The sequence below is a fragment of the Artemia franciscana genome, chromosome 20 (assembly GCF_032884065.1).
Source record: "Artemia franciscana chromosome 20, ASM3288406v1, whole genome shotgun sequence".
In the NCBI taxonomy this organism is placed as follows: Eukaryota; Metazoa; Arthropoda; class Branchiopoda; order Anostraca; family Artemiidae; genus Artemia; species Artemia franciscana.
The window spans coordinates 1,816,622-1,829,479 of record NC_088882.1 but is presented as its reverse complement, the minus strand read 5'-3'; the positions used below and the strand labels follow the sequence as shown (position 1 = coordinate 1,829,479).

At 28.6% G+C, this 12,858-nt stretch overlaps 1 protein-coding gene across 2 annotated transcripts in view; it reads right to left on the bottom strand.

Moving 5' to 3' along the window:
• Positions 1–12,858, bottom strand: part of LOC136040264 (ubiquitin carboxyl-terminal hydrolase 7-like) — a 95,447-nt gene that overhangs the window by 65,173 nt on the left and 17,416 nt on the right. For both annotated transcript variants that reach the window (XM_065724487.1, XM_065724488.1), the window contains exons 4-5: positions 11,489–11,607; positions 38–181 (exon numbers count right to left, since the gene is read on the bottom strand). In XM_065724487.1, the coding sequence (XP_065580559.1) occupies positions 38–181; positions 11,489–11,607 (263 nt within the window). The remainder of the gene's footprint in view (positions 1–37; positions 182–11,488; positions 11,608–12,858) is intronic.

The following is a 12,858-nucleotide window of genomic DNA, read 5'->3' as shown; positions in this document are numbered from 1 at the left end:
GATTTATTGACCCCGAAAAATTTTTCTGTTGTCTTACCTTTTTTAGCTGATTTGTGAAATAGAGTGTTTGCAGAAGACTATTCATATAACATGTGGCTCCTTGATTTTTCAAACCTACATAGCCAGTATGCTTCTTCGAGTCCCAACTGACACCATGAGGGGCTTCGGCTGCCACATGGACCTGTAAATAGTATTAAAAAACATATTAAATACGTTTTACTTATTACATATTAATACATTATTAATTTTATTAATACATTATTAATAATACATATTATTAATAATAAATTAATTATTAATTAATACATATTAATTAATTAATTATTAATTAATACATTATTAATTAATACATATTAATTAATTAATTATTAATTAATACATTATTAATACATATTAATACATATTAATTTTACTTATTACGTATTAATATTACATATTAATACTTATTACATATTAAATACGTTTACGTTACTAATACATATTAAATACGTTTAATAAAACATATTAAACGAGCTGTTTATTTTAGAAGTAGTAGTAGTAGAAGGCAAGTTTAATAGCAAAAACTTGACAGCTATCGCTGATTTGCGTTTCTTTACAATATATTCAAAATCAAACTACACTTCTCATTAATAACTTATCTTCCACTAGGAAAAACTAGTCCCTTCTTCCAATTTATAAAGAGCAAGATGGTATTTGAAAACACAATTTCAAACTAGTACACACTACTTAATCTTTGTACAAAAAAAAAGTCACTAGCAACCCAGTACGAGGTTCATGGGCTAAATTACCACCAAATAAATATTTTTTTCCCGCTTAATAGCTTTTCTTACAGATTGTGCCTAGTCATGGCGCTGGTCATGAAGATCATTTCTGAGATTTAAATGTTATTATTTGTGATAATAATAAATTAAGTTTTAAAATGTATAATAAAACGGATGATTTTCATTTTGAAGTGATTAGTTTCTCATTCCCTGAAAGTAATATACACTCAAATATCACATATTCTGCGTTTTTCTCACAGTTACTTCGTTATGCAAGGATTTGTAGTAATTATATTGATTTTAAAAATAGATGTAAAATCTTAAGCCAAAAATTGATATCAAGAGGTTTTTCTGCAAATAAATTAACTTGGCAATTTAAAAAATTTAGTTTTCATTATAACGAACTTTTAAATAAATATCAAAAGAATTATCTGGAAATACTTAAAGAAATTTTCAACTAATTTCGGAGGTTCGACAAATGATGATGCAGCGCCATTTATTTTGAATTGTGTTTCTAATAGAGCGGATTTTTTTTTTTAAATAGCCACATGGTAAAGATGAATTCTATAATTGTTTAGTTCATAAATTTTTGTTTTGCAATGTGTTAATATTTGTGATTTGGTAAATTTTATCATATTTAGTTTACCTATTGTTGCTAAAAAGAGGGATATATTAGCAGGATATGCTTGTTTTGGTGTTACTTGGTTGTTTTACATTTGCTGTTTTTTTTTATAGGCATGTATTTTGGGGGTGATACCTGACACGGGGATGCCATGGATATTCTGTGGTAGCCACAACACTTGGCTGGGTAGAGAATTTAAAGTGGCGAAACCCTATAGGCCAGTGTATTCTCCTGATGAGCCCTTGTGTTGGGTTGTTGCCTCTGAATTATTTGTCTTTATTATTTTTTCTATTGTTTGGTAAATGACGACTTATATTTATTGACGACACGACTGCCTGTCCATGGATTATTCTTTATGGTTGATTATGTTTGGCTATGCTGCTTGACCTATGTGATTGTATGGATGAGTAGGGTTAAGGCCTCATTCAAGTGCTGGTCTATATTAGTCACTAATTTAGGAAAACAGTCTTCCTTTTCTCCTTCTGTCTCTTTTTTTTATGTGTTTGTGCTGTTGCATTGGTGATATCTCTTTTCATTATATATATATATATATATATATATATATATATATATATATATATATATATATATATATATATATATATATATATATATATATATATATATATATATACAGACACACAAACGATCATGGATTGTCGGTTTGATTGACATATATTTGTTCCTTAAAGTTATGATCTTTTTTTTATGAAAGTAGGAAGAGTGAAAACATTTCAAATGTATTTTCAGTAAAACACAAATTGTGTTCTGGTCTTGACAACGAATGGAGTTTATCAACCCTACTCATGTTAATTTTTGCTCGTTTTGAGCCTGAATCGGCTGTTTACACTAATTTGTGTTCGTCCTGATTTTCCTTTATCTACTGATAGTGATTTGTAGCAGTTTTACTAAACTTTAGAATATTGTTAGAAGATTATTTTACTTTATTTTGCCTCATTCTTGGCTTAATGGAAATCTACTTTTCTTTGAAAAAGTCGTTTTATAAAAAAAAAATTTGAAATTAATTTCTGTTTGTTTTTTAGTGACATAGTCTTTTCCATGGAAAAAATAACATTTGATATATTTTCAGTTTTTTCTTTAAGAATCCATAGTATGGGTTGCTATTTGTATGTTGGAAAATTTTTTTCAATAATTTTGAATCCTGACACAGACAGTATTTTTAAAGTCAATTTTATAGCTATTGAAGTAGACCTGAAAAATAAAACTTATTACCATTCCCAAAAGATTCTATCTATGCTCTTTGACAACCTGGATACGCTTACTCTTTTTATTTATTTTAACTGTAAGAGCAGAAGCAGTAATAGTAGTATCCCCAAAAGTTTCAACTTTATGGCCCCAGTCATTCTCGACATATTTTTGAGGTGTCAATTGGGAACCATAAACACAATGCCTTTTAATTTATTTTAAAGCAACATTTAGTTTTAAAGAATAATGAACCAATCACGTAATTGTGTGGGGTTGACATCCCTAAGATCCCTAAAGACATAGTTGATGGACCGTTTTACTATGCTGAACAAAATGGCAGGCTCAAAATTTTGACTGGATGCGTTTCAAAAATGAATGGGCTTGAGAAGGGCTGCTTGCCCTCCAATCTCTTGTTACTCTTAAAAAGGGCACCAGGACTGCTAACTTTGAATTGAATCAGCTCCTTTAAAAGTTTCAATGATATTCCTAGCTGTTATAGAATGGTGATCGAATTAGTTCCATAAAGTTTTTATATATCCCAAATTTTTCGCCTTAATATCCATAGTTTTAAAAGCAATAGTAGTAGTAGTAGTAGCTGTAGAACTAATTGTAGTAGCCTAAGCTTTAGTGGAAGTAGTAGTAATAGAAGTAGTAATAAGTAATAGTAGCAGTATTATGAGTTGAAGCAGTAGCATTAGGATGCAAATATTTTCTTTTGGTTAGTTCAACATCCCTCACAACAAGCCCTTTTAGTTTCAACTTCACACAACAAACTGTTCCTAAGATATTGCTGTTACATCCTTTTGACAACTTTCATACAGACGGCGTGTTCTGATTCAGTTCATCTTCCCCCCTCAAAATTTCTTGAAAATTCCACCTTCAATTCCTTAGGTATAGTTAAAATAGTAGTCACAGTAGTAGTATTAATATTACTAGCAATAGTATTGAATAGCGGTAGTACTACTTGCAGCAATTGTATTAACCTAGTGTCTTCTGGTCAACCCTCTCATCAAGTCCTGGAAGTTTCAATTTAATACAATTAGCCATTGCTGATTTGATAACCTGTATGTTCAAGCAGTTGCAATAGAGGTAGAAGTAGTAGTAGTGAATGCAGCAGTAACAGTAGTATTAGCAGTAGTGCTGACATTACAGTATTGACATTAGCAGTATTGACATTACAGTATTGACATTAGTTGACATTAGCAGTAGTGTTGACAGTAACAGTAGTATTAGCAGTAGTGTTGACATTACAGTATTGATATTAGCAGTAGTGTTGACATTACAGTATTGACATTAGTTGACATTAGCAAAAGTGTTGACAGTAACAGTAGTATTAGCAGTAGTGTTGAGATTACAGTAGTATTAGCAGTAGTGTTGACATTAGTTGACATTAGCAGTAGTGTTGACAGTAACAGTAGTATTAGCAGTAGTGTTGACATATTTCCTTTTAGTGAGATGATCTTCCCCTTTAAGTATTCTCTGAAAGTTTCAACTTAATACCCAAATCAGCACATAGTGTCTTTTGATTTAGTTCAAATTATTCCTTAATACTATAAATGGAGTAGTGTGGTAGTATTAGTGGTGATAGTTGTAGAAGTATTGATAGCATGTAAAGATCGCCTTTTTGATCATCTCCCTTATAATTTCCCGACTCTGTTATTCCTGTGTTGCACCCTTTTAACAATCCCTACACAAAAATGTGTTTTGATTTAGTTCAAAACTCCCCTCAACATTCTCTGAAAGGCTCACCTGAATACCCTTCGTCTTCTTGGAAAGTAAAGTTCAAACATGTATACGTTTCTCAATCACATTATACTATGTCTATACAAACAAGGAGTTGCATTACTTACAACCCTTGTCCTGAGGGCTGTGGTTATGTCATTTTCAAAGACATAATTTCTGAACCTCTCAACTATGTTGAACTAAATGGCTATTCGAAATTTTGGCTGGATGTGCTTGGGGAAATGGTGTGTGTTGCGTGGGAGGGGTGTTTGTTACCCTCCAATTACTTTTGGCTATTAAAAAAGGTACAAGCAATTTTGATTTCCAATCAAATGAGCCCTTTTCGAAGTTCCTACGACAATTCCTTCCATACGAAGTGACCTGTTCTAAAACCAAAAAATAAAAATGAATAAAAATAAATAAATAATACATTGTGTCCGCGTCGCTCTTTACTTAGACAGCACTATTGCGCTGCCAATGATTAACAAATAACAATAATAACAAATAATAATAATATAATAACAAATTAACAATAACAAATAACAATTGTTATTATGTTAACAATAACAATAACAAATAATAATAATATAATAACAAATTAACAATAACAAATAACAAATAACAATTGTTATTATGTTAACAATAACAATAACAAATAATAATAATATAATAACAAATTAACAATAACAAATAACAAATAACAATTGTTATTATGTTAACAATAACAATAACAAATAATAATAATATAATAACAAATTAACAATAACAAATAACAAATAACATTTGTTATTATGTTAACAATAACAATAACAAATAATAATAATATAATAACAAATTAACAATAACAAATAACAAATAACAATTGTTATTATGTTAACAATAACAATAACAAATAGTAATAATATAATAACAAATTAACAATAACAAATAACAAATAACAATTGTTATTAAGTTAACAATAACAATAACAAATAATAATAATATAATAACAAATTAACAATAACAAATAACAATTGTTATTATGTTAACAATATCAATAACAAATAATAATAATATAATGACAAATTAACAATAACAAATAACAATTGTTATTATGTTAACAATAACAATAACAAATAATAATAATATAATAACAAATTAACAATAACAAATAACAAATAACAATTGTTATTATGTTAACAATAACAATAACAAATAATAATAATATAATAACAAATTAACAATAACAAATAACAAATGTTATTATGTTAACAATAACAATAACAAATAATAATAATATAATAACAAATTAACAATAACAAATAACAAATAACAATTGTTATTATGTTAACAATAACAATAACAAATAATAATAATATAATAACAAATTAACAATAACAAATAACAATTGTTATTATGTTAACAATAACAATAACAAATAATAATAATATAATAACAAATTAACAATAACAAATAACAATTGTTATTATGTTAACAATAACAATAACAAATAATAATAATATAATAACAAATTAACAATAACAAATAACAATTGTTATTATGTTAACAATAACAATAACAAATAATAATAATATAATAACAAATTAACAATAACAAATAACAAATAACAATTGTTATTATGTTAACAATAACAATAAAAAAAAATAATAATATAATAACAAATTAACAATAACAAATAACAAATAACAATTGTTATTATGTTAACAATAACAATAACAAATAATAATAATATAATAACAAATTAACAATAACAAATAACAATTGTTATTATGTTAACAATAACAATAACAAATAATAATAATATAATAACAAATTAACAATAACAAATAACAAATAACAATTGTTATTATGTTAACAATAACAATAACAAATAATAATAATATAATAACAAATTAACAATAACAAATAACAAATAGCAATTGTTATTATGTTAACAATAACAATAACAAATAATAATAATATAATAACAAATTAACAATAACAAATAACAAATAACAATTGTTATTATGTTAACAATAACAATAACAAATAATAATAATAACAAATTAACAATAGGTTTTATCCATTTACTAATGCAAATTCTTAATAAATAACAATACTACACACCTAACATTTTTTCTCCTTTTATTACCGTTACTCATTTGCAAACCTGACATAAAAGAAAAAGACGGAACATAAACTAAAGAGAAACAGAAAAAAGAAGAAAAAACAAGAGCAAAAAAAAAATACAAAACATAACTAAGTTCTTCAATAAGAGGATGTTTTATGGGGAAAAGGAGAGGGTTGACTTCCAGCGGGCGCAGAAAATTTAGAGGCGCAAAATTTCAAACAAATATTCTAACGGTTATAATCATTTTGTGGTATTCCAAATTTAATCTTTATTAAAATAAAGTAGAGGGCGTAGTTGGTAGTATTTATAAGCAAATTGTCTACGAAATTTTGCTTAATACAGCAGTAATTTCAAGATAACCCGAATGTTGATGATATCAAAGCGAATTACTACAAACTTGGTAAAAAATATATATATGATTCTGATCCCATTCACTTGTTCCACGAACTCTGAGATATGAAAAAATAATTCAGCACTGACACATTTCCTTAATGAAACCTATAGACGTGTTAGACGTCTATAGACGTGTTCCACGAACTCTGAGATATGAAAAAAATAATTCAGCACTGACACATTTCCTTAATGAAACCTATAGACGTGTTAGACGTCTATACGACCTTAGACGTGTTAGACGTCTATAGACGTGTTAGACGTCTATAGACGTGTTAGACGTCTATAGACGTGTTCCACAAACTCTGAGATATGAAAAAAATAATTCAGCACTGACACATTTCCTTAATGAAACCTATAGACGTGTTAGACGTCTATACGACGTTAGACGTGTTAGACGTCTATAGACGTGTTCCACGAACTCTGAGATATGAAAAAAATAATTCAGCACTGACACATTTCCTTAATGAAACCTATAGACGTGTTAGACGTCTATACGACCTTAGACGTGTTAGACGTCTATAGACGTGTTAGACGTCTATAGACGTGTTCCACGAACTCTGAGATATGAAAAAAATAATTCAGCACTGACACATTTCCTTAATGAAACCTATAGACGTGTTAGACGTCTATACGACGTTAGACGTCTATAGACGTGTTAGACGTCTATAGACGTGTTCCACGAACTCTGAGATATGAAAAAAATAATTCAGCACTGACACATTTCCTTAATGAAACCTATAGACGTGTTAGACGTCTATACGACGTTAGACGTGTTAGACGTCTATAGACGTGTTAGACGTCTATAGACATGTTCCACGAACTCTGAGATATGAAAAAAATAATTCAGCACTGACACATTTCCTTAATGAAACCTATAGACGAGTTAGACCTATAGACATATAGAAACCTATAGATGTGTTATAATTAAATGTGCAATACAGAGATGATAGGGTCTTCTGAAACGCAAGAGTTGCCTATCAAATATTAGTAGCGATTGCAGTGTTTCTAACGATGAAAGGGTAACTCTTTCATTCTTACCCCTTTATCATCTCGTCTAAATAGACGAGGGCGTAAGAAATAGACGATGGGAATAGAGATATTTTATCTGCAAAAAAAAAAAAACTAAAAAAAGCTAAAAAAAGGTAAAAACTACAAAAAAACTAAAAAGAAAAAAAAACTAAAAATTAATAAAAAAACTAAAAAACTAAAAAAGAAAAAAAAGAAAAAAAGGAAAAAACTGAAAAATAAAGGAGAAAAACAAAACTGAAAAAATGAATAAAAAAAGGTAAAAACTTCAAAAAAAACTAAAAAGAAAAAGAAAAAACTAAAAAAAAGGTAAAAACCAAAAAAAAAAAAAATAAAAAGAAAAAAAGGGGAAAAACACAAAAATTTATGTGTAAAAATTTATTGCATCGTTACTCGGAAATGGTGTTCCTTAAATTTAGTGTTTGCTGTGAGGTTCGTGTTTTTATATTGTCTTGTGGACTTTTATCTGCATTTTTTATTATTTGAATTTGTAATGTAGACGATCGAACGGAGGTCTCAACCAAAATAGTTGCATAGTTTTCTTCCATTTTTCATTGGCGCTTTTATCCTTGTTTTCTCGTCTTTACGAATATTTTCTTCTTTGTCATCTCATGCTTGGCCAATGTGGTCTCAAAAATTATTTATAGAATTGGTTGATGATGTTTTGGGAACATTGCCTTATTTTATTATTGGAGATTTTGATATTGATTTAAATGTGGTTGATAGAAATAGCATAAATTTTGGTTTTTATCCTGCACTAATGTATGTATACGGGTAACAAAAAATTCGGAATATATAATTGACAGAATTTTTATAAATTTGAGCCCTACAGTAGTTATTAGAAGTGTACCCGACCATTTCGGTATTGCAATATCTATTCCTAGAATAATTAGTCCTAACCTCAACTAATAAATTGTGTGCCTTTGAAGTTCGCCGGAAACTTGAAAGTGCAGATTTTGAATTTCTTCAGGATACTACATGGATATTAAATTTGGTAAATGTACGATAAATTAAAATTATTATTTCAAGAGTGCTTGGAGTTAAGCAAAGATAGGCAAAAGTTACCAATTAGACCTTGGATTACAGAAGGAAAAAAAAGCAAGAAAAAAGAAAAGAGAGCAAGAGATGTATAATAACAAACAATACAATAACAATAAAATAACAATAAAAAAGCCTCAATGAAAAAAAAGAGCAAGAGATGTATAAAAGGTGCGCAATAGCAAGCTCAGCATTTGATAAAGAACATTATAAAGAATTAAATAGTCTTTCAAGAAAAACAAAAATGGATTATTACGCAAAGTAAAGGAATTTCGGCTAAAACTTGACAAAACGAAATAAATCTAAAGAAGAAAGAAACGAGGAGAAAGCCACTGAAAAGAAAACGAAGAGGACTATATAAATATTAGGGACAAGATCTCCCCTTGAACGTCTTCAGTGCAGAATAATAAAAAAATTACAGATAAAAATCAGAAGGATAATATAAAAACCAAACCTTAAATCAAATACTGAAACTAAAACAGGAAGACACTTTCCAAGCAACGATGCTTTCCAAGTAACTGGATAAAAAATATAATACTGAATGGAATTTCAAACTTCCATTTGGCAACTGATTAAGTCGGTAATAAGCCCAAATAGTGAACGAATAATTCCGAGTAATTAGCCTTGGGAATCAGACAACGATATGACTAATAACCTGTGTACCCACTTTTCAGAAGTAGGGTTTTATCGACATCTATGCAGTGTAAAAGAGATGATGGTACAAACCAGAATTTGCTTACTGAAGAAAGTGGTGATATATCAATTTATCTTCAACCAGTGAGATCACTGGTATTCGAGGATACTTCGAAAAATATGAAAAAAATAACAGAAAAAAACAGGAGATGGAATGGACTCGATATCTTTCCAAAATTTACCCAGTATTTACCCAACAAGAAGGAAAAATTTTCCAATTCTATCTAGTCATTTGTTTTTGGCTTTTTAATAAATCTTAGAAATTTGGATTTACCTGTGTAATTTAGTAATTATTTAGAAAAGATTAGTAATAATTTAGCAAAGATATCCCGATCTGATATCAACAATTTGGAATTTGGGAAGCCGTGCTCTGCTTACATTCGGTCAGGACTTGTAGACTAAAGTGATGATTCCGCACATATTCTTGGTTTATATGAAGTATAGGAAGATCTCCTAATTGCTAATTACCCTAATTGCTTGAAAGGTGCATTGGTTATTCCTCTGTTTCAAGAAGGTGACAAAGAAAATAGGTTTTTATTTTATAAGTTTTATTGATAAGGGATATAAGTTTTTACATCCCACTTTTCTTTTTCTTCCTTTTCTTTTCTTTCTTCTTTCTTTCCGCCCCCTTTTGCGGAGAGCTAATTTTCCTGTTTTAAGTTAAAGGCGTCTTGAAACTGAACAGTTTAGTAATGCTAAAGCTAAGACCTAACTAAGAGCTAAGGTCTCTTAGTCCCCTATAAGCGTCAGGTCCCTTAGTCCCATCCCTCGAAATCGATCTGAATTCGAATTCGATCCACTGTTGACCTTGTTGTCAAATGAATAACATATCTTCTAGAAGTCACTTTTACTTCTAAACTTCTGATCGGACTATTACTAATACAGATGTTGACTTACATAGTATAGTAATTGAACTCCTAAAATCACATAATATTGCAAAATTTACACACTTGTTCGATTAAATATATACAAAATACAAAACATAAACGTAAATACATAAAATAGGTCCAAATTTTCGATAGTTATAATTTTCAAGGATATATTGGGAGGTAAGAGCCTATCGGAAGATGGGCATAAAGAAAACAAATCGAACTAATAGTTCAATCAAACAAAACGAACTAATGGAACAAATCAAACTAATGTGAGCATCAGAAGTCAACTGATTCTTTTGGGCAAAAGTGTCATTTAATAACTTGACATTTTCTGACGCTTCCTGTTTTGCTGACCCCCTTGATTAAATCTTTACCGACATAGGAGACATATTATTTATGTATACTGAAAACACAGCGTTTTGCTTAACAATTAATGAGGTATTATTTTTCTTTATTTAAAACTACACTCTCGTTAGCTTTTCCAACTGTTGACATATGATCTTTATCAATTATTACCAAAATTTCTTTGGAAGTTTCCTATGTTGCTGGGAATATTTAGTAATAGGCCATTTGTCTTTGAGACTGTCAGCCGAGGCTGAAAATTGCAAAATAAAATGTATACGGTATCGAACGTCCATAAGTGTATTGTTGTTTTTAGACTTATTTTGATGTTTTTCTCTTGCTTTTCATTTTAGGCCCTGATATACGGATTCGACACTTTGTTTCTTGTGATATTGATTTTTTAAAATAAATATTTTATCTTATCTCCTATCTTTTGAAGTAAAATTTTAAGTTCCCTACTCGGTAAACTAACTTAATGTTGAATATAGCTTTAAAATAGTAAATTCCCTTGTCTCTAAGTAGCAGAGCCATCTTTAATATGCCCTTTTTGACAGATTTTAATGTTCATTTTTTATAAGGCAACGTGAAATTCGGCTGACAAAGCATCATTCAACTCCAGCCAGAGGCTTGATTTAGGATCAATTCGAGTAGATTATTACTCTTAATATTTAAACTAAGCTTCAAAGTCAAAAAATAGCCTCACCTCTAGGATAACACAATCATCTTTAATGTAGCCTTTATCCGGATCACAGATGTCAGCCCAGGACATAAAGTGGCTAAATCCCCAATCATTTTCTTTTGCGTAGAACAGATGCTGAATTTCTGAATAAAAAAAAAAGTATTACAAGTAATTAAAATATTTAAATAACATATTAAAGTATTTAAATGTTCAAAATATAAAATATTTAAATAACGGTTCTGTGGGGCGCTGGGAACATTTTCTAATGAGCCTTTTATCTAGGAGATAATCATACGACGCTGAGACTCAAAATGATATTTATAATATCGAACGTCCTTGAATGATACTTGCAAACGACTATTTCAAAATATTGTGCAAATAGTTGCGCTATGTCAAATAATAAAATATTTCAAACAGTTTGAACCCTAGGGAAGAGACACCAAATAAAAAATAAATAAAATATATATATAAAATAAATAAAATATATGTCAAATAAAATAAAAATATGTCAAACAGTTTGAACCCTGGGAAAGAAACGCAATAAAAAAAGGGCTTGGCCTTAATAGTTTGCAAAAAAAAAATAACATGCGAAGAGACACAATAAAAGACTACATAGTCTGGTTACTATGCAGAAGCAACAGGAAAAATTAAATACAATTTAGATATGATAATTTATAAATATATTAAAAATATATTAAAATGAAATTAATTTTAACGACTATATTAAATATTAAATTACTTCAGTAAATACTAAATTAAATTTAAATATTGAACTATAGGATTTGAATTATAATAATATTTATATAAATGTAAATAATTCAATATAGAAATTTGAATCACGTATTTAAATACCAAATATTTAAATATTAAAAATTTATATTAAAGGCATTAACATTGAAATTATTTCATATTCAACTGAAATATATTAAAATTCAAATAGGAGCAGTGAGTTAATATAGCTTTATTTTTCAGATTGTTTACTAATTTTCAACAGCTGATTTTGCTAGTGGAATGTCATCAATATCTACCATCTTTTAGACCTTATAGCAACTTTATCCCTTAGCCCTTATGGAGACTTTTTTTAAAAAAAAAAAAAAAAAAAAAACTCAACCAAAGTTAAGTAGAGAGGAACTTACTCAATTAAGAAGTTCTGATCATTCTAAATGAAAGTTGACCAGATTAGAAAGGCGAAGACGATTCCTCAACAAGACCACTAAAATTTCTTATGAAACACACGACATGGGAACTTGAAATTTAACTTCACTGGAGGGATTATGAAAAAGTACTCAGTAAAAAAAAAAAAAAAAAGTTTCCATAACCTTATTGTAACCCCTTCCTGTGCAAAGGCACAGATAGATAAAAAATAGAAGTACAAATATATGAAATCTTATAAA